This window comes from Cherax quadricarinatus, chromosome 51 (genome assembly GCF_038502225.1).
Source record: "Cherax quadricarinatus isolate ZL_2023a chromosome 51, ASM3850222v1, whole genome shotgun sequence".
Lineage (NCBI taxonomy): Eukaryota > Metazoa > Arthropoda > Malacostraca > Decapoda > Parastacidae > Cherax > Cherax quadricarinatus.
The window spans coordinates 7,465,996-7,489,745 of NC_091342.1; the positions used below are offsets into that span (position 1 = coordinate 7,465,996).

General features: G+C 39.0%; 1 protein-coding gene across 1 annotated transcript; it reads left to right on the top strand.

The window, feature by feature from the left end:
• The first annotated feature begins 1,407 nt into the window (after window positions 1-1,407).
• LOC128694697 (AN1-type zinc finger protein 1) lies at window positions 1,408-23,636 on the top strand. The gene is made up of 5 exons (XM_053784944.2): window positions 1,408-1,718; window positions 6,157-6,273; window positions 12,406-12,549; window positions 14,245-14,421; window positions 22,019-23,636. Exons 1-5 carry the CDS (start codon window positions 1,557-1,559, stop codon window positions 22,184-22,186), a joined length of 768 nt encoding a protein of 255 aa, XP_053640919.1. The 5' UTR covers window positions 1,408-1,556; the 3' UTR covers window positions 22,187-23,636.
• Window positions 23,637-23,750: the final 114 nt, after the last annotated feature.

Here is a 23,750-nt window from a genome sequence, read left to right on the forward strand (position 1 = left end):
TGCACATGTGTCTTACTCTCATCTTGTCGGTATTATATACCATTCGTACACACCTAGTTATTTGTTTTACTGCATTTATTGGACTCTCCTGTCTTTCAATGAGCACGCAGAATTTTCCTCCGACATCGTCACCACTCTAATGCCCTTACGTTCTTTATTTTCCCTCCTCACTGACAGTCCCACCTTTGACACAGACTCCCTCTTTGACTTTTTGACAGGAACAGATTTATTACACAAACTTTCAAAATCCTTCCTTTAGCACTTCTCACAGTCTCTCCTAACTTTACCTTTAGTACTGTCATCTCCACCCTTATTTATCCTTAGATCCTGCATCAATTTCTACCCTGCAGTGCTGCATGACTCTAGTAGGTTTAGCACTTCCTTTTGATTATAATAATAATTTTACTGCATTTACATACTGTATATCATTTAATAGACAATTAAGGTACTGTTTATGCTAGTTTATCCTCAACTAATCTTATTATTAACATTAGAAAGCAGTACCAATGTAGCCCTTAACTACCCCACTCCCACACCAACAACAAAAACTGTAACAGTAAAAGAAAGAAACTGGAGTATGAGAAGAAACATCAAAGTAAACTTCACATATCCTACAGAGGAAGGGTAAATGAATGTCAGCATAAGCTAACAGGTAGTGAGGAAAACATCATTTGCAGGGAAACCTTTATTACAGAGTTTCTTATAGAATTGGGCTTTATCAAGATTTCAAAGTAAATTGCATGTACTTTCTTGAAAAAGAAAACCTAAGGTGGATAGATTGTAAATATCTTCTTACTCCTATTCTCTCTGTCATTATGGCATAAGAGAAACAATAAGAGTTATGTTCACAGAAAGTTAGACAAGATACAAGAGAAGAAAAGAATAATGCGGAATGGTTAATAAGAATGGATTCTGTATGGCCTATGCATACAGGTCATACAATATCTTTCTCATGGTCTTGTTTGATGTGGTACTTAAACCAGTAATTGGAACAGGATTATGCAACCAGTGGATCCATAAAAATTGTGATCATCTGCTGGTGAAAATATTGTTCACCCTCATCCCTGAAGAAGCTGACTAGTTGATGATCAATTGTAATTTTACTTTAGGATCATTGTTAATTGTTTGTGACCCTGTCTTATAAGTGACATTAATTTTTATTTCAGAATCAGCAAGTGTGCATATGGACTCCCAAGTACAATTAGATGGTCGCCTTTTAGCGCTTGTGGATTCGGGATGGCGCATGGATCGTTTACCCAGTGACGATATTGCTGTGCCAGTACTAGAACTTCCAGACCCTGAACCAGATACCACCACACCAAACCAGACACTTCGACAGCAAGAGCACAAGTGGACTGATCTCATGCTTTCAAATCTTACAGATTCTCAGGCACAGAATATCACAAACTAGTGTTTTATGTAACTCATTTTTTTGGGGGGGCAGTTTTTTACTTAGTTCATTATCACAACCATATTCATTAGTAAAGGTTTTGTTCAAATTCTGCATTAGGATTTAACACCTAAGTAAACCAAAATACAGTACAGTACATAAAAATATGGAACTTCCAAACTTAGGCAAATACTGTCAAGAATCTTCATGCCAACAGTTGGATTTTCTTCCAATTAAGTGTCAGTTTTGCAGTAACACTTTCTGCACTCGTCATTTCTTGCCTCAAGATCACCAATGCTCTGGAGATTACAGCAGACTCAAACTACAGGTTGGTAAAACTGTCATCTAAAGTTTTCTCCAATAGCTTTTAACAAGTTAATTTTCTTAGTATTGATATTAATTGCTTTACTGAATTTGTCTGGCAACAGAGTGTTCTTGAGCTAAATACCTGGGAGTATGAAATGTATGGGTAAGTCTCCCTATGTTTACCACCCCTGTACACCTGGCAGTAAATGGGTACCTAGGTATTAGTCAGTTTTTGGGAGTTACATCCTGCTTAGCAAGAGAGGCTTCAATAGGGTGTGTCTCTTTTAAACACTGGCCATCTTCCACTGAGGTAGGTTGACTCGACAGACAGGAAAACACTGTCACTGCCACTCATTCAATTATTCTCTTGCCAGAAGAGCACCAACATCACAGTTTAGATGATCCTCCAAACAGCACTATCCCAACCCCTCCTTCAGGGTGCATTATTATTATTATTATTATCATAATTAAGCACTAAATCCACAAGGGTCATACAATGCTGAACCCTTCAAGATGCAGGCACTGTACTTATACCTTCAGACATAAGTCCAGCTAACCAGTTTTCCCAAATCCCTTCATTAATGTTACCCCTGCTCACACTCCAACAGCATGTCAAACCATATAAACACTTCCTTCCATTCACTACTATTTAACATGCTCACACAAGGCTCTTGGATGTTGAAGCCTCTAGCTTATACATGTATACATATAGTGTATTTACAGGTGTAGAACATTTAAACTTATGGGTTATGAGAAGGTATGGAATGCCTGATGGTACAGTATCAGTGGTTGCTAATCATAGCACATTGTGGTGATGCATATGGGTTCACCACTGTGCATTCTCTCCCAGTTTTAATATAGATGTAGTCTTGCGTAGAAGGTATGGGAAGTGCATAGCTACAGAGTAAAGTATGGAGAAAAAAAGTAGCTGCTGATTGCAACACTGATTGGTGCTCAGATACTGGTATTGTTAGGTTAGACTGAAAATTCTTCTACAGGTGTTTACTTTTGTTTTCATACAGGTGTTGATAATTTAAGTATCATCTATGGTGAAGAAGGCATTGGAACTGTATATTCATTATATAAATTTGAACAGTAAAATAAGGAATTCAGTAATTAAATTTTTAATACGTATATACAGTACAGTGTGCATTTTGTAGCAGCATTGTTGCCTCCTTCCTTAATGAACAGTGAAGTGTTTTAATCCAATTCAAATTAATACTTTTTATTTACTTTATCTCATTCCATTCAGGAGTATATAATTTAAGTAAGTCACTTATCTCCAATTATTGTTATTATAAAAAAAAGCACTAAACCTACAAGGGTTATACAGCACCTCTGGGCTGGGAAGGATGCAGGGGTAATGGGTAGCAAGAGGGAGAGGGATGATTATTAGGTCATGCAGTGCAGTGGGGCAGAGTTATCTCCAAAACTTTACTAATAATGATAGTGATGGAGGAGTGACTTTACTAATAATGATAGTGATGGAGGAGTGACTTGTGGCTTGATTCAACCTAACCATACAACATGTCCTCAGTGTTTGACCCTTATTCACTACTCACTTTTTTTATCAGTTGCCAGCATGTACACCAAGTGTATAATAAAAAAAAATTATCATTCATTGTTGCAATGAAGGTCATACATTACTGTATTCAAGAAGTAATAGCTACACTTTTTAGACTATACTGTGTATATATTCTCATTTCATAATATGCCTCTCCTCTACAGTGGGGTATCCTAGCCAACAACTTCTAGGAGTGAAGAAGAGCAGTATGTGAGTGTGGGGGAGGTCCACGAGGCATTAGGTAGAATGAAAGGGGGTAAAGCAGCTGGAACTGACGGGATCATGACAGAAATGTTAAAAGCAGGGGGGATATAGTGTTAGAGTGGTTGGTATGTTTGTTTAATAAATGTATGAAAGAGGGAAAGGTACCTAGGGATTGGCAGAGAGCATGTATAGTTCCTTTATATAAAGGGAAGGGGGACAAAAGAGATTGTAAAATTATAGAGGAATTAGTTTACAGAGTATACCAGGAAAACTGTACGGTGGGGATATTGTTGAAAGAATTAGAGGTAAGACAGAATGTACGATTGCAGATGAGCAAGGTGGTTTTAGAGTGGGTAGGGGATGTGAAGATCAAGTGTTTACATTGAAGCGTATACGTGAACAGTATTTAGATAAGGGTGGGGAAGTTTTCATTGCATTTATGGATTTAGAAAAGGCATATGATAGAGTGGATAGAGGAGCAATGTGGCAGATGTTGCAAGTGTATATGGAATAGGTAGTAAGTTACTAAATGCTGTAAAGTTTTTATGAGGATAGTGAGGCTCAGGTTAGGGTGTGTAGAAGAGAGGGAGACTACTTCCTGGTAAAAGTAGGTCTTAGACAGGGATGTATAATGTCACCATGGTTGTTTAATATATTTATAGATGGGGTTGTAAAAGAAGTAAATGCTAGGGTGTTTGGGAGAGGGGTGGGATTAAATTATGGGGAATCAAATACAAAATGGGAATTGACAGTTACTTTTTGCTGATGATACTGTGCTTATGGGAGATTTTAAAGAAAAATTGCAAAGGTTAGTGGATGAGTTTGGGAGAGTGTGTAAAGGTAGAAAGTTGAAAGTGAACATAGAAAAGAGTAAGGTGATGAGGGTATCAAATGATTTAGATAAAGAAAAGTTGGATATCAAATTGGAGAGGAGGAGTATGGAAGAAGTGAATGTTTTCAAATATTTGGGAGTTGACATGTCAGCGGATGGATTTATGAAGGATGACGTTAATCATAGAATTGATGAAGGAAAAAAGATGAGTGGTGCGTTGAGGTATATGTGGAGATAAAAAACGTTATCTATGGAGGCAAAGAAGGGAGTGTATGAAAGTGTAGTGGTATCAACACTCTTATATGGGTGTGAAGCTTGGGTTGTAAATGCTGCAGTGAGGAGACAGTTGGAGGCAGTGGAGATGTCCTATCTAAGGGCAGTGTGTGATGTAAATATTATGCAGAAAATTCGGAGTGTGGAAGTTAGGAGAAGGTGTGGAGTTAATAAAAGTATTAGTCAGAGGGCTGAAGAGGGGTTGTTGAGGTGGTTTGGTCATTTAGAGAGAATTCAAATTCAAATTCAAAGTTTATTCTCTATAAGGATTACAATGCTGAGTTTACAGAATTTGGCTATTGTGTGGTTTACATGTAGTAAAATAATAATTACAGAGTGTACCACTAGAACACCTAGCATGGATCAAAGTAGAATGACATGGAGAGCATATAAATCTGTAGGGGAAGGAAGGCGGGGTAGGGGTTGTCCTCGAAAAGGGTGGAGGGAGGGGGTAAAGGAGGTTTTGTGGGCAAGGGGCTTGGACTTCCAGCAAGCGTGCATGAGCGTGTTAGATAGAAGTGAATGGAGACGAATGGTATTTGGGACCGGACGAGCTGTTGGAGTATGAGCAGGGTAATATATAGTGAAGGGATTCAGGGAAACCAGTTATTTTTATATAGCTGGACTTGAGTCCTGAAAATGGGAAGTACAATGCCTGCACTTTAAAGGAGGGGTTTGGGATATTGGCAGTTTGGAGGGATATGTTGTGTACGTATCTTTATACGCAAAACAACCACTCTGAAAGAATAGAGAAATTCCAAGCGCTTTCGTGACTACTCACATTATCAAGGAACTATGAAAGTGAAGCATCCAAGGAAGCTATATAAGGGGTCCGGCCAGCACCTCACTATCAGATCCCACAACGGTTAAACACGTGACGCGCGGCGAGCCAACTTGGATAGGTCCTTTGCACAACTCACCCCCAAGCTATTCTACCCAAGAAAATTTAAAAATTATTTGTCCAGTGTATTATTAAATTCTTCCCAAATTCTATTAATTATAAATGGATCTAATTTATATAAACCAAAGGAAATATTCATATTATTGTCAAAACTGCTTTTTATGAAACAAGATTCAATTATATTCCTGTCGACCATGGACTTGCTAGATACTACTTTCTCAACTTTTTGAAAATCAATTGGATGGTTAAAGTCTCTTACATGAATAAATAGAGCATTGGAATCTTGTCCAGTTCTAATGCTATATTTATGTTGTTTTAATCTTAGTTCGAGATTTTTACCAGTTTGACCGTAATAAACTTTATCGCAAATTTTACAAGGAATCTTATAGACACATCCATCAGCATTTTGGGGGGAATTCTTTATCAAAAGTTTTTTTACTGTATCAAGATTTTTGAATACAACTTTAATATTAAAAGTCTTTATACGTATATGCTTTTAAACTGTTGTATTCTGAGCACCTCTACAAAAACAGTGATTATGTGTGAGTGAGGTGAAAGTGTTGATTGATGATGAAAGTATTTTCTTTTTGGGGATTTTCTTTCTTTTTGGGTCACACTGCTTTGGTGGGATATGGCCAACTTGTTAAAAAAAAAAATATTTTAAAATCCTGCTTATACTTTTGCAGGTGTCAGATGTTAATTACAGGTACCCATGCCAGCATCCAGGCTGCAAGAGTGGAGAACTTGCACCAGTAATCTGTCCAGGCTGTTCCAATAACTTCTGCCTTGCCCACAGACATCAGGTATGATTGAGAATAACTCAGGGTTATTTGACAAGTGAGGAATCTATACTAAGGATTTAGGTGTCAGTTATCAAAATAATTTCAGTCCCAGTGATATTTTCCCTGTTTGTGAAAACTGTATTAGATGTTTTGTTCATTTTTCTTCAGTACAGTGGAACCTCGGCTTTCGTATGCCCTAGTTTGTATGCAAAACTATAATTATTCTCTATAAAATGTATTTTTTTTTAATATTTTTGGGTGTCTGGAATGGATTAATTGGATTTACATTATTTCTTATGGGGAATATTAACAAAAAATACATTTTATAGAGAATAACTATAGTTTTGCATACAAACTAGGGCATACGAAAACCGAGATTCCACTGTATTTATTTATAGGGTGTGTAAAGGAAGAAAGTTGAGGTATCAAGCAAGTTAGGTAGGGAAAAACTGGATATCAAGCTGGAGGGAGGGAGTATGGAAGAAGGGTATGGGAGTAGACCTCTTGGCAGATGGGTTTATGAAGGATGAGGTAAACCATAGAAATGATGAAGGAAAAAAGGTAGGTGGTGCATTGAGGTATCTGTGGAGAAAAAGAACATTATCCATGGAGGCGAAGAAGGGAATGTATGAGAGTATAGTGGTACCAACACGCTTATATGGGTGTGAAGCATGGGTTGTGAACATTTTGATGAGGTGGCTGGAGACAGTGGAGATGTTGTGTCTAAGGGCAATGTGTTGTGAATATTATGCAGAGAATTCAATTTGTGGAAATTAGGAGGAGGTGTAGAGTTACTAAAAGTATTATTCAGAGGGGTGGGGAGGGGTTGTTGAGGTGGTTTGGTCATTTGGAAAGGTTGGAGAAAAACAGGTTGACTTGGAGGGTGTATCAATCTGTAGTAGAGGGAGGGAGGGATAAGGGTCATCCTAGGAAAGGATGGAGAGGAGGGGGTTAAAAGGTTTTGTGTGCAAGAGGTTAGACTTACAGCAGGCATGTGTGAGTGTGTTAGGAGTGAGCGGAGACAAATGGTTTTTGGGACTTGATGAGCTGTTGGAGTGTGAGCAGGGTAATATCTTGTGAAGGGATTCACAGAAACCATTAGCCTGCCTGCACTTTAAAGGACTGGTTTGGGATATTAGCTGTTTACAGTGACATCTAAGCTGTCATAACTGTGTGTGTCTGCAAAGACAATGATTATGTGTGAATTCAAAGTTTATTCTCTATAAGGATTACAATGCTGAGTTTACAGAATTTGGTTATTGTGTGGTTTTCATGTAGTAAAATAATAATTACGGAGTGTACCACTAGAACACCTAGCATGGCTAGGCATTTCGGGCAGACTTAGATTAAATCTTAAGTTTAAAATATTACAAAATTATGAGGTAAGTTGGTATTATGGCTAAGTGACTAAATACTAGTTTGTGAGTTTAGCAATGTGAATGCTTTTGTTTTGGCACTATACATAGTTTCAGTATTGGAGTATCACAGGCCAACTTATGACTAGTTAAGATTCATTATTTTGAGATTGAGATTGATATTTCTGTTTATGGTCAAATGGGTGAGTGAGTGTAAGTGTTAACCACCAGGTGGTATTCGTGTAATTAGTTGACAGGGTGTATCAGGGAGATAAGATGTTTTCTGATGGTAGTTTTGAAGGTGATGAATGTGTCTGCAGTTTTAGAATTTTCAGGTAGGGTGTTCCAGATTTTAGGGCCTTTGACATACATTGAATTTTTGTAAAGGTTTAGTCGGACACGGGGAATGTCATAGAGATGTTTGTGTCTGGTGTTGTGCCTGTGGGTTCTGTCACAACTATCAAGAAAGCGTTTTAGGTCAAGGTCAATATTGGAATTTAAGGTCCTGTAGATGTAGATTGCACAGTAGTAAGTGTGGATGTACTGAACAGGGAGTAAGTTTAGATCTATGAAGAGTGGGGGGGGGTGTTGCCAGGGATGGGATTTAGTGATTGTTCTTACTGCGGCTTTTTGTTGGGCTATTATTGGCTTTAGGTGTGTTGCTGCAGTTGAACCCCAAGCACAGATAGCATAGGTGAGGTACTGATATATAAGTGAATGGTATAGTGTGAGAAGGGAAGTTTGTGGCACGTAGTATCATATCTTGGAGAGGATCCCAACCGTTTTGGATACTTTTTTGGTTATGTGTTGGATATGGGTGCTGAAGTCAGGTTGTTGTCAAGGTATAGGCCTAGGAATTTGCCCTCATTATGCCTGGCAATTAGAGTGTTGTCGATCTTAATGTTAATTTGCGCATCTCCTGCTCTGCTACCAAACATAATGTAGTAGGTTTTGTCAGTGTTAAGCGTAAGTTTATTGGCTGTCATCCAAGTCGATATTTTGATCAGCTCCTCATTAACAATGGTGTTGAGGGTGGCAAGATTAGGGTGAGAGATGACATAAGTCGTGTCGTCAGCAAAGAGAATGGGGTTCAGGTGTTGAGATACGTTTGGAAGATCATTGATGTATATGAGGAAGAGCAGGGGACCAAGGACACTTCCCTGCGGAACTCCGGTATCAAGTGGCTGTGTTGTTGATGCTGTGTCTTTAACCCTTTGACTGTTTCAGGCCCCTCTCTGAAACTGTCATTCTATGTCGCTCAATTTTTGAAAAAAAAACAATTATTTTTTCTTATGAAATGATAGAGAATCTTTTCCCGATGGTAATGACACCAAAAGTTCGAAATTTGGTCGAAAACTCATGGAATTATGCTCCCGCGAAGTTAACGGTCTCGGCGACATATGCGTATCGGCGATTTCGCCGACTTTGAGCCCTATTTTCAGCCAATTCCATTGTTCCAGTTGACCAAACTCATAGCTATTTCTTTAGAACTCCATTTTATCTATCAGCTGAGTACAAGAAACCTCCCATTTACTAATTTGGACTACCCAATATGGTGGTCAGAAATTGGCAATTTGGCCAATTTCACACAAACTAAAAAAGATGCCAATTTCAAAATAGGGTCCAGAATAAACAAGGTAGACATTCGTGGCACTAAAATAACATATGCTCTGTTCATTAGTCACATCTCTAGGCCCCTCTTATATTATTATTGCTTTCTATTTTGATTTTTTATTCATACAAAAAAATACAAAATTTACTGTTATGCAGACTACTTCATTACTGTAAAAATGGTATTAATAATATCAGTGCACTAGTGAAAGAATATTAGACTCCCCAGTTGACGTGTATTGGACGTGTGGTGTGATTTATTTACTCCTGAACATTGGTAAAAATCAAACATTTCCGCTACTTTGAGCTCAGTTTCAAGGTCGTTTTCATTGTCAAAGTAATGAAAATCATCTATATTTCTGTAATATGTTTTCCATTTTATCACCTAAGACCATGAAAACGCGAATACAACGGTAAATACTATACGAAAATACACCTCAAATTCGGCATTTTATTCCAAAAAACGATCAGTTTTTTTTTTCTCATTACGCAGTGTGTGCTGCAGGATTTTTTTTATGTGGTGCACACTGACCACACAGACCCATTCTCTCACATGTGGGCCTACCACCTTTCTCCCGCTTGATTTGAAGCCACTAGATTTATTTTTTTTTTTATCACACTGGCCGATTCCCACCAAGGCAGGGTGGCCCGAAAAAGAAAAACTTTCACCATCATTCACTCCATCACTGTCTTGCCAGAAGGGTGCTTTACACTACAGTTTTTAAACTGCATCATTAACACCCCTCCTTCAGAGTGCAGGCACTGTACTTCCCATCTCCAGGACTCAAGTCCGGCCTGCCGGTTTCCCTGAACCCCTTCATAAATGTTACTTTGCTCACACTCCAACAGCACGTCAAGTATTAAAAACCATTTGTCTCCATTCACTCCTATCAAACACGCTCACGCATGCCTGCTGGAAGTCCAAGCCCCTCGCACACAAAACCTCCTTTACCCCCTCTCTCCAACCTTTCCTAGGCCGACCCCTACCCCGCCTTCCTTCCACTACAGACTGATACACTCTTGAAGTCATTCTGTTTCGCTCCATTCTCTCTACATGTCCGAACCACCTCAACAACCCTTCCTCAGCCCTCTGGACAACAGTTTTGGTAATCCCGCACCTCCTCCTAACTTCCAAACTACGAATTCTCTGCATTATATTCACACCACACATTGCCCTCAGACATGACATCTCCACTGCCTCCAGCCTTCTTCTCGCTGCAACATTCATCACCCATGCTTCACACCCATATAAGAGCGTTGGTAAAACTATACTCTCATACATTCCCCTCTTTGCCTCCAAGGACAAAGTTCTTTGTCTCCACAGACTCCTAAGTGCACCACTCACTCTTTTCCCCTCATCAATTCTATGATTCACCTCATCTTTCATAGACCCATCCGCTGACACGTCCACTCCCAAATATCTGAATACATTCACCTCCTCCATACCTCTAACTCTCCATTTAATAACTCGCCTCTCCTATTTTTAACTGACAAATCCATTTGTTCTCTAGGCTTTCTTAACTTGTTAATCTCACTCCAAAACTTTTTCTTATTTTCAACAAAATTTGCTGATAACATCTCACCCACTCTCTCATTTGCTCTCTTTTTACATTGCTTCACCACTCTCTTAACCTCTCTCTTTTTCTCCATATACTCTTCCCTCCTTGCATCACTTCTACTTTGTAAAAACTTCTCATATGCTAACTTTTTCTCCCTTACTACTCTCTTTACATCATCATTCCACCAATCGCTCCTCTTCCCTCCCGCACCCACTTTCCTGTAACCACAAACTTCTGCTGAACACTCTAACACTACATTCTTAAACCTACCCCATACCTCTTCGACCCCATTGCCTATGCTCTCATTAGCCCATCTATCCTCCAATAGCTGTTTATATCTTACCCTAACTGCCTCCTCTTTTAGTTTATAAACCTTCACCTCTCTCTTCCCTGATGCTTCTATTCTCCTTGTATCCCATCTACCTTTTACTCTCAGTGTAGCTACAACTAGAAAGTGATCTGATATATCTGTGGCCCCTCTATAAACATGTACATCCTGAAGTCTACTCAACAGTCTTTTATCTACCAATACATAATCCAACAAACTACTGTCATTTTTGCCCTACATCATATCTTGTATACTTATTTATCCTCTTTTTCTTAAAATATGTATTACCTATAACTAAACCCCTTTCTATACAAAGTTCAATCAAAGGGCTCCCATTATCATTTACACCTGGCACCCCAAACTTACCTACCACACCCTCTTTAAAAGTTTCTCCTACTTTAGCATTATTGAGTAATTATTGAGTACAGTGGACCCCCGCATAACGATTACCTCCGAATGTGACCAATTATGTAAGTGTATTTATGTAAGTGCGTTTGTACGTGTATGTTTGGGGGTCTGAAATGGACTAATCTACTTCACAATATTTCTTATGGGAACAAATTCGGTCAGTACTGGCACCTGAACATACTTCTGGAGTGAAAAAATATCGTTAACCGGGGGTCCACTGTATATATACGTCAGAAACATTGGCTTGTAAGACGTATTTATACGTCGAAAACAGTCAAAGGGTTAATGGTGACATACTGATACCTATTAGTAAGGTAAGATTTGAAATATGCAAGCGCATGGCCTCTTATACCATAATGGTCAAGTTTGTGGAGTAGGATGCCGTGGTCTACTGTGTCAAAAGCTTTTCTTAGGTCAATAAAAATTCCTAGTGGATATGATGGTGAAAGAGTTGATTTTTTTTTTTTTTTTTTTGTGGGGGGGGGGTCACCCTGCGTCAGTGGGAGACGGCCAGCATGTTAAAAAAAAATTATGAAAAAATGTTAAGCCTGTAAGGATTATTTAGCAACTCCCCAATAGAAGTGGAATGTACAGTACATCTGAAAACAGTGGTACTGAAAAGATATGGAAGTTACAGAAAATAAAGAACATATCAAAATTATTTATGGGTAAAGCTGCCAGTTTTCGAGTGTGATGTGGAATTAGCTGCTTGCCTATTTTAGTTTGCAGGGGGTTGAGCATTAGCTTCCTACCACTTTATGTGATTAACAGTTGTCATACTTAATTTTGAACACCTACATGTAAACCATTTCCACTGTCATCACTCAGATCATTGTGCTTATTTTGAAGCTAGTAAAAACTGTATAATTTCAAATGTATTCATTTTTCTTAGATTGATCATGGATGTGCAGCTCACAAGCCTCCAGAAAATTCAATGGCTGAAGCAGCTGTTAAAATTCAGAAAATTACTGAAAGTCTGGACTCTACACCAGCTAAGGGAGGACAAGGAAGGAAGTCAGACAAATTATCAGCCAAGGTTGGATATTATTTTTTAGTACAGTGTATTATAAAATATGGGTATTTTATTATTGTAGTAGTCATACAGCACTGCATGAGCCATATGGGTTTAGTGCTTGTTTTATTATGAAATGATGGTAAAATGTGTATATCCCTGTAATTAGATGTATATCATCTGCTGAATTTATAGTTACAGTAATAGCTATACTCACAGCATCCCACCTTCGGAAATTAATTAATCATACACAGTATTTTTAAATTTTAATCCCTTCCAGGCTTAATTCAGGGAACTTGAGCACAGATCCAATTCCCTTGATCAAGAGCCCCTCACCAGCATCAAGGAACCTCTCTTGAGGGGACCACGTGTTCTAACAACTTAGAAAGCTCAGGGCATTGTCTGTAATTAGAGGCATCATGGCCTAAAGTACCTGTCTTATGAAAAGGGGGGACAACAGTGGTTTTTTTATTGCAGAGGGAGAATCCCCTGGGACCAAGCAAGCACCATAGATAAGTACACGTGTGAGAGGGATTGGATTTGAGTTAATGGGGTTCTTTCTTCTTTCAACAAACTGGCCATATCCCACTGAAGTAGGGTGGCCCAAAAAGAAAAACAAGTTTTTCTTTTTAGCTTTAGTAATGTATACAGGAGAAGGGGTTACTAGCCCCTTGCTCCTGGGGTTTTAGTCGCCCCCTTACGACACGCATGGCTTATGGAGGAAGAATTCTGTTCCACTTCCCCATGGAAAAGTTAATAGGGTTATCAAAGCTTATTCCTTGGGTAACATTGATAATGGATTGGGCAAATATTTTTGTTAGTGGGTTTGGGTTTGACAAGGATATGCCAAGTATGGGTTAGTAGGCCTTATGCAGTGTTCCCCCTTTCTTATGTTCTTATTTAAATGTTGGAGCATACAGACATGAATGCCATTAGGTGCAGCTACTATCAACTAACATATGGAAAGCAAAGCATCTGTGTAAGTTTATGGAGCATGAAATTTCCACTGTATTCTGATATTCCACTGCAATAAATCCATTATCAGAAAAAAGTAAGACAACAGCAGCAGACATTGGCTTTGGGCTAGGGTGGTCAGTGAAGTCAATGTGTGGTAGTTTTGGAAAGGTAGAAATAAGCAGTATGTGGGTAGTCCTAAAAGAAATATGTTGGTCAGCAGGTGTAGGGGCTTGTGAAGGTAGGGAGGATAGTATTATGCAGAGGGCTGAGGAGGGGCATTGATGTGGTTTTGACATTTAGAGAGGAGCAAAATAGGATGATTTTGAAGGTGTATGAATCTGTAGTGGAGGGAAGGAGTGGAGTTCGTCTTAAGAAAGGTTGGAGGGAGGGAGTAAAGGAGGTTTTGTATACAAGGGGGCTTGGACATTCACCAGGCATGTGTGAGTATTGGATAGAAGTGAGTGGAGGCAAGTGGTTTTTATGACTTGACATGCTGTTGGGGTGAGAAGGATAACATTTATGAAGGGATTCAGGGAAACAAGTTAGCAGGACTTGAGTTCTGGAAGTGGAAAGTACAGTGCCTACACTCTGAACGGGTGGGGTGTTGTAGGTTGGAGGGGCATCTGAGCTGTGATGATGGTATACCTCAGGCAAGACAGTGATGGGGTGAGTTATGATAGTGTTTCCTCTTTTTTGGGGCTGCCTTACTTTGGTGGGAGACAGCCGGTGTCTCTAAACAATAATAATTCTTTTATTTTGCAGGTACAGTTGATGAAATTGAAGCAAAAGTCATCTGGTGATCAGAGTTTGCCACAGGAAGAGAGAGTGTACCTTATGATTCTCCTTCCTCAGAGTTATAATGCTACACAACAACCAATATTTGTATCACGACACTGGACAGTTGGAAAAGCCATAGATGTTGCTGCTAATATTGCCAAGGTATGATTAGATAAGATATAATGTAAGCATATACAAGTTTGGAATGTACAACAAAGGACCTAAGAGGTGATAAGAGTAACAAAAAGTTTAGGCAATGAAAAATTGGATAACAGATTAGAGGGAAAATGAAGGAAGTCAGTGTACAGAATTGAGGTGTGTGGGGAAGTCAGCAGGTTGGTCTGTGAAAGATGAGGGGAGACAGTTATACCTTTGATGAGTTTCAAGTCTTAATGCTCTCAGAGCCTGGCCATGGGCCAGGTGGAGTGTTGAGATATCTGTGGAGAGAGAGAAGCTTATCTGTGGAGACAAAATGGGAAAGGAGCATGAATATACCAGTGAGGCTGTTAGCAGTGAAGTTATGTTTGAAAATGATGTGTGGTGTCAGTACAGTATTATGCAAAGAATACAGAGCATAGAAATTAGATTGTGCGGGGTTTTCAAAGGCATTACTCAAGAGGGCAGAGAATGGGTTGGTGGGGTAGTTTGGGTATGTAGAGAGGATGAAGCAGGATAGGATAGCCAAGACAGTGTATAAATCCAAGGTGGAAGTAAGGACTTGAAGAAAGAAAAAAAAAAAAGTTTCAAATTTCATTATTCATATCTTGCATTAGTCATTATTGCTTATTGATTTGGAAAAGTATTGAGATGGTTGATGTTTATCTACCAGGCATATTTATGCAGTAATAAAATTATGCCTGCAGCTCAAAAAAAAAAAAAACTTGTGTAAACCAATTTTATTTTACTAAACCATATTAAATTCTGGTTGCTGATACCTGTTGATCTTGAAATATTTGAAAAGGGTAATGGCCCTATTAGGGTTAGTTGGATATAATGAGGTTTATAATATACCTGTAGCTAAAATAATAATAGTATTTTAATCCTAACTAAACACTAAACCCATAAGGGTTATACAGTGCTGAGCTATAATAGTAAAATAAACCACCTGGGTTTTACCTTAAATTTTGGTTGCTGGTGTTTATTGACAGAGGTGTTGTCAGTAGAATAAATTGCTTAAGAACATAAGAAAGGAACACTGCAGCAGGCCTACTGGCTCATGCGAGGCAGGTCCAGTTCTCTTACCGGCTTAAGCCAACACCCTAACCTAGTCAGGTCATTCACTTAAGGAAGGAGCACAGCATCTGACCTAGTAGCACAAGTTAGTCAGGTCCAACTCACACCCACTCGTGTATTTATTTAACCTGTTTTTAAAACTACACGACGTCTTAGCTTCTATGAAGGTACTCGGGAGTTTGTTCCACTCATCCACACTATTACCAAACCAGTGCTTTCCTATATCCTTCCCGAATCTGAATTTTTCCAGTTTAAAGCCATTGCTGCAAGTCCTGTCTAGGCTTGATATTTTTAGGACGCTATTTACAGCCCCTTTATTTATTCCTGTTTTCCATTTATACGCCTCAATCATATCCCCCCTAATTCTACACCTTTCTAGAGAGTGCAGATTCAGGGTCCTCAGTCTATCCTCATAGGAAAGATTTCTGATACATGAAGTCACCTTTGTCATACTTCTTTGTACGTTTTCCAGTGCATTTATATACATTCTGTAATACAGTGATAGAACTGTGCAGCATAATCTAAATGTGACTTAACCAAAGATATATAGAGTTGAGTATATGGAGAGTAAAAGAAAGGTGAAGAGAGTGGTGAGAGAGTGCAAAAGGAGAGCAGATGAAAGAGTGGGAGAGGCACTGTCAAGAAATTTTAATGAAAATAAGAAAAATTTTTGGAGTGAGTTAAACAAGTTAAGAAAGCCTAGGGAAAGTATGGATTTGTCAGTTAAAAACAGAGTAGGGGAGTTAGTAGATGGGGAGAGGGAGGTATTAGGTAGATGGAGAGAATATTTTGAGGAACTTTTAAATGTTGAGGAATAAAGGGAGGTGGTAATTTCATGCACTGGCCAGGGAGGTATACCATCTTTTAGGAGTGAAGAAGAGCAGAATGTAAGTGTGGTGGAGGTACGTGAGGCATTACGTAGAATGAAAGGGGGTAAAGCAGCTGGAACTGATGGGATCATGACAGAAATGTTAAAAGCAGGGGGGGATATAGTGTTGGAGTGGTTGGTACTTTTGTTTAATAAATGTATGAAAGAGGGGAAGGTACCTAGGGATTGGCGGAGAGCATGTATAGTCCCTTTATATAAAGGGAAAGGGGACAAAAGAGATTGTAAAAATTATAGAGGAATAAGTTTACTGAGTATACCAGGAAAAGTATACGGTAGGGTTATAATTGAAAGAATTAGAGGTAAGACAGAATGTAGGATTGCGGATGAGCAGGGAGGCTTCAGAGTGGGTAGGGGATGTGTAGATCAAGTGTTTACATTGAAGCATATATGTGAACAGTATTTAGATAAAGGTAGGGAAGTTTTTATTGCATTTATGGATTTAGAAAAGGCATATGATAGAGTGGATAGAGGAGCAATGTGGCAGATGTAGCAAGTATATGGAATAGGTGGTAAGTTACTAAATGCTGTAAAGAGCTTTTATGAGGATAGTGAGGCTCAGGTTAGGGTGTGTAGAAGAGAGGGAGAATACTTCCCGGTAAAAGTAGGTCTTAGACAGGGATGTGTAATGTCACCATGGTTGTTTAATATATTTATAGATGGGGTTGTAAAAGAAGTAAATGCTAGGGTGTTTGGGAGAGGGGTGGGATTAAATTATGGGGAATCAAATTCAAAATTGGAACTGACACAGTTACTTTTTGCTGATGATACTGTGCTTATGGGAGATTCTAAAGAAAAATTGCAAAGGTTAGTGGATGAGTTTGAGAATGTGTGTAAAGGTAGAAAGTTGAAAGTGAACATAGAAAAGAGTAAGGTGATGAGGGTATCAAATGATTTAGATAAAGAAAAATTGGATATCAAATTGGGGAGGAGGAGTATGGAAGAAGTGAATGTTTTCAGATACTTGGGAGTTGATGTGTCGGCGGATGGATTTATGAAGGATGAGGTTAATCATAGAATTGATGAGGGAAAAAAGGTGAGTGGTGTGTTGAGGTATGTGTGGAGTCAAAAAACGTTATCTATGGAGGCAAAGAAGGGAATGTATGAAAGTATAGTAGTACCAACACTCTTATATGGATGTGAAGCTTGGGTGGTAAATGCAGCAGCGAGGAGACGGTTGGAGGCAGTGGAGATGTCCTGTCTAAGGGCAATGTGTGGTGTAAATATTATGCAGAAAATTCGGAGTGTGGAAATTAGGAGAAGGTGTGGAGTTAATAAAAGCATTAGTCAGAGGGCAGAAGAGGGGTTGTTGAGGTGGTTTGGTCATTTAGAGAGAATGGATCAAAGTAGAATGACATGGAAAGCATATAAATCTATAGGGGAAGGAAGGAGGGGTAGGGGTCGTCCTCGAAAGGGTTGGAAAGAGGGGGTAAAGGAGGTTTTGTGGGCACGGGGCTTGGACTTCCAGCAAGCGTGCATGAGCGTGTTAGATAGGAGTGAATGGAGACGAATGATACTTGGGACCTGACGATCTGTTGGAGTGTGAGCAGGGTAATATTTAGTGAAGGGATTCAGGGAAACCGGTTATGTTCATATAGTCGGACTTGAGTCCTGGAAATGGGAAGTACAATGCCTGCACTTTAAAGGAGGGGTTTGGGATATTGGCAGTTTGGAGGGATATGTTGTGTATCTTTATACGTATATGCTTCTAAGCTGTTGTATTCTGAGCACCTCTGCAAAAGCAGTGATAATATGTGAGTGTGGTGAAAGTGTTGAATGATGATGAAAGTATTTTCTTTTTGGGGATTTTCTTTCTTTTTTGGGTCACCCTGCCTCAGTGGGAGACGGCCGACTTGTTGAAAAAAAAAAAAATAGAGTTGAACAACCTGAGGACTTCTATTATTTATACTTCTTGATATGAAGCCAAGGATTCTGTTAGCTTTATTGTGAACACTTAAGCACTGTTGTCTTGGTTTCAGATTACTGCTAACCAGAACTAAATCCCTTCCACAATCAGTAATATTAAGATCTACATTATTTAGTGTATATGTGGTATGGTTATTTTCCTGTCTAACATTTAGACCTTTGCATTTATCTATATGTATTAAACTGCATCTGCCACTTTTCTGACCACTGCATCAGTCTATTCAAATCACCCTGGAGTGCTCTAATGTCCTCATTAGAATGAATTTGACGGCCTATTTTGGTGTCACCAGCAAATTTGCTCATTTTGCTGTTTATTCCCTCATCTATGTCATTTATGTAAATTGTGAACAAGGGGCCCAACACTGACCCCTGTGGAACACCGCTTGTGACGTGCCCCCATTCTGATTCATCCCCATTTATGCAAACTCTCTGCTGCCTATTTGTCAACCATGCCTCTACCCAGGAAAAAATTTCTCCTCCCATTCCATGTGCCTAGTTTCCTTAGTAGCCTCTGATATGGAATTCTATCGAAAGCCTTACCGAAGTCCATATACACAATATCATATTCAATGCCATGATCTACCTCCTCAAATATCTTAGTGAAAAAAGTAAATTTGTTTAGACAGAACGTCCCTTTGTAAAACTGTGCTGAGATTCATTTATCAATTTATGCCTTTCAAGATGGCTACAAATTGGCTCGGCAATTATTAATTCCACAAATTTTCCTACTATGGAGGTAAGGCTTGTCTATAGTTCAAAGCTAAGGACCTGTCACCTGCCTTGTAAATAGGCATTACATTTTCCACTTGTCTGGCACTATGCCAGTTTGTAGTGATACATGTATATTGAAAAGATCAGCCAAAGGTATACTAAGTTCCTCTTTACTTTAAAACCTTTGCAAACAGTTCATCATGGCTGGGGGATTTATTAGGCTTTAATTTCTCTATTTGTCTGAGGACTGTCACTAGTTACCCCAATCCTGCATAGCGTATTATCGTCCTGTACTATACAATTTATTATTTCTGTTATTTTGCTAGTATCTTTCCGAGTAAAAACAGAGGAAGTAAGTGTTGAAAAGTTCACACATTTCTTTATCACTGTCAGTTATCTGACCCGAGTTATTCTTAGGTGGGCCTATCTTGTCCCTGATCTTACTTCTGTATACCTGAAAGAACCCTTTTAGGTTAGTCTTTGAATCCCTTGTGACTTTAGCCTCATAATCCCTTTTTACTTGTCTTATTCCTTTTTTAATATCTAAGTAAACATATTGATTTCTTAAATGCCCATTTCCTCCTTTGATATGCTTCTCTTTTGACCAATGAGATGTTTTAATCTATTGTTCATCCATTTGGGATCATTTTTGTTGGATCTAATTTCTTTACTCAGAACAAAAGTTGTCTGGGCAGCTAGAACTATGCTCTGAAATACATCATATTGGCAGCCAACACCACCTACCTGACCCATGGCCAGGTCATCCCAAATTAGCTCACCCAGGTAATTTCTCAGTCCCATGAAGTTGGCCAGGCAGAAGTCTGGGACAGAGACTTGATTGCAGTTATCTGGGTAATTCCATGATATGTTGAAATTAAGTGATTTGTGACTGCTTTCCTCAAGCTCATCATTAACTTCAAGATTATTAATTATTGATTCTTTGTTGGCAAGAACCAAGTCAAGCTGTTGTTTCTTCTAGTTGGTTCTGTCACAAATTGTTTTAAAAAGCAATCTTGAACCTTATAAAGAAAGTCACTAGACTCAAGATTTCCTGTCACATTGTTCCAATCAATTTGTCTAAAGTTAAAATCTCCCATTAACACAACATTTTCATATCAAGATGCCTTATCTATTTCATCCCATAGCAGTTTACTGCACTCCCTATCAAGGTTTGGGGGCCTATAAATCATGCCCAAAATTAATTTTTCAAGACCCTCGAGAAATTGTAGCCAAACAGATTCTGGGTCTGATGTTTCTAATCTTATATCGTGTCTAACACAATAATTTAAATTATCTCTGACATACATCACCACTCCACCACCCTTCCTGTTGACCCTATCATTGTGGAATAGTTTATAACTCTATGTTGCATTCAGAAGACATTTCTCCATCTTTCAAGTTGAAACAGGTCTTCGTTATAGCAATAATAGCTATATGACCTCCACTTGCAAGTAATCTTAGCTCATCTATCTTATTTCTTAGACTCCTACTATTTGTATAGTAACCCTTAAGGGAGCTAATCACTAGTTGCCCTCTACTATCTCTGTTGAACAATTGCTTTGCCTTTACTAGCAACTTCGTTTTGATTATCTTTTAAACATATCCCTGGGGTATCCTGGTAATATCTGCTGTTTTCAACCCTAGTACCACAGCCTCATTGTTTTCCACAAACACTCATACCTCTATAATCTCTCAGTTTAACCCTTAAACTGTCCAAACGTAGATCTGCGTTTGCATGCGTAGTGCTCCGAACATAGATCTATGTTTGGAGCACTACACATGCAAATGTAGATCTACGTTTGGACAGTTTAAGGGTTAAAGTCCTAGACAAGTCATTGATGACCCCCTCAATCGAATTGGCTAATGCAACCACTTCAGCCCGAGAGAGATGAACCCCATCCCTTGCATACATATCATGTTTACCGTAGAATTTGTCCCAGTTATAAATGAATGAGATTGCAAGTTCCTTGCAGTACCTGTCTGGCCAGCAATTTATACAAATTGCCCTAGGCATCCATTCATTGCCCACTCTCCTTCTAGGCAAGATGGTACATATGATCAGGATCCCTCCTTTAGACCTGACTACATCTATGGCTGACCTGTACTTATCCAGCAACTCCTGTCTCCTGCCATTCCCAATGTCATTTCCACCAGCACTAAGACAGATAATGGGCTTGTTCCCATTATGTGACAATATTATCCAAGCTGCTATATCACCAACACCAGCTCCTGGGAGGCACAGCTTCTGTCTGACCTTCCCATCTCTGTTACAAAAAGCATGGTCCATATATCTTACCTGAGAGTCTCCCACAATCAGAATATTTTTACTTTGATTAGTAGGGGAACCAGTGGTACCTCTAACCTCACTAACCACTGAAGTACTCATCCTGGAGAACAGAAAATCGATTTCCTACCTTCACATCTTCTCTATTAACCTTCCTTCCTTCCTGAATTTTGAACCACTTGCCACTTAAAGTGGCTGCCACTCACCAACTCATTGCTGGTAACCTTTTCCTCCTTATTGAATCTAACAGCTTGGGTAGCTTTAACAGTAGGTTGGACAAATATACTAATGTTTAAAGTTGGGTTTGAGGACCCACCTAGCATAGTAAAGTAGGTCTGCTAGTGACCCCCTTGTCCATTATTTAGGAGAGCAGTGGTTTAGCAATGGAATGTATGCAAGTGCCTAAGAGTACAGGTACAAGTAGTACCTTTATGAACTTCTACCTCGTTACATCACAATATTTATGGGAACGGCTAAGCCCATAGGGGATCATACAGTGCATGGGTAACAGGAGGCACTCAGGTTTGATCAGTTGCAGTGGAGAGTAGCTCAAGTTCTGAATCAAGAGCTCTCCCTTGAACAGTACACCAGTATTAAAGATTTGAAGATGGGACAGATTATACACTAAAACCTTGAAATAAAATAAAATTGAGGCAACTACTTAAAGATGCTCATTCAAGGATACCTAATAAATGTTAATATTGTACTTTTCTTTTCAGGTGAAAAATGACAATAATATTTTGGGTGCAGATAAATTAATGTTCTTCCATGAAAGAGATGGTTCTCTGCTTGGCTCAATGGACCAGACATTAAAATCACTTCTTGATGACCAGCAAATGTATAATGGACAAACAGTTATATTGGAGTACATACATGGCAGTGCTTAAATACTATACTTGTATAAAAATGAAGAGTAAGTTTGTATCAGCATGTGATTGTAGGATATTTTCTATAAAAAGATGCCAGCTCACTTTACACAAAATGTTTGAAGTATTTCTCAGTGTTAAGAAACATATACTATGCACTTAGGTGAAGTGCATAAAGGTTTATTAAATTAGCAATAAGTAAGACATATTTGAATGTGCATCGAGTCAAACTGATGCCTGCGAGGGGTCCTTCATTTAAGTTATCGAACCAGCTCTCCTAGGATTAAACCTGATTGCCCCAGGGGCTGTATGACCTAGGGATTTAGTGCCCATCCCCCTCTACTAAATATAATAGTTGGACATTGCATTGGGAAGCGCTAAAGCCATGGGGGTCATGTGCTGCCTCGTTTCCTTCAATTATTCTGGATCATCTCGACTATTTGTCAGTACACGTATCTTGTGTATATGTAGGATTGATGCTGATTTTCAGATGTTTAATCATGGCTCTCTTACTTTGATTTCCTAATAATTTTTTGCATCCACCCTGTGCACTTTCATCCTGCACCATAAACCACTCCTATCAACATCATGTTTGGGAGACTGCACTATCCTGCCTACATATCAGCTTGGAACTGCTGTGCGACAGCTGTTAGGTTATATTTTCAGATCGCCATATCTTTTAACAATGTCCTGTATCAGCGAGCATGCAGAATTCAGTTTCAACATCCCCAATACCCCAACACTTATTTACACCGACCTTGTTGAAAGTCCCACCTTTGAAGCAGGTCATACAATACAGCAGGTCCCTCCTGCTGTACTGTATGACCCTTTTGGGTTGAATGCTTAATTTGATTATGCATTCCAGTTTTGTTATGGTCATCCTTTCAGCATGTGGAGCTGGTGGTTAACGCTCTCGCTTCACACGGTGAGGGCCTGGGTTCGATTCCCAGCCAGAGTAGAAACATTGGACGTGTTTCTTTCAACCTGTTGTCTATGTTCCCCATCAGTAAAATGGGTACCTGGGTGTTAGTCAACTGGTGTGGGTTGCATCCTGGGACACTGACCTAAGGAGGCCTGGTCACAGACCGGGCCGCGGGGGCGTTGACCCCCGGAACTCTCTCCAGGTAAGAATTGGGAGCTTTCCAAGAGTATTATTATATTAAATGGAACAGAGCATTACTAAAATAGAGCTAAACTTAAACACCAATTGTAATTATTACGTATATTAACAAAGCACTAAACCCACACAACTCAGTGCTCCAATAATAGTGATATGAAAGCAACACAGTCTACTAATCATTCAAGGGAGGTTTCTTGAGGCTGATGAGAAGCTCTTGAGCATAGGTCCTGAATGCCTTCTATTTCCCCAGGCACTGTATGACTTCCATGAATATAATAGTTAAGTGAGAATAGGCAGTTAAAGCATGTGCACAAAATTTGTTTACCTTTAAATTAAAAATTACAGAAAATATTGGTCTTCTTAATTTGTTTACCTTTAAACAATTTTATAATGGCTTAATGAATACAATCTTAAGGTACAAAATAAAAAGACCAATATTTTCTGTAATAATTTAAAGGTAAACAA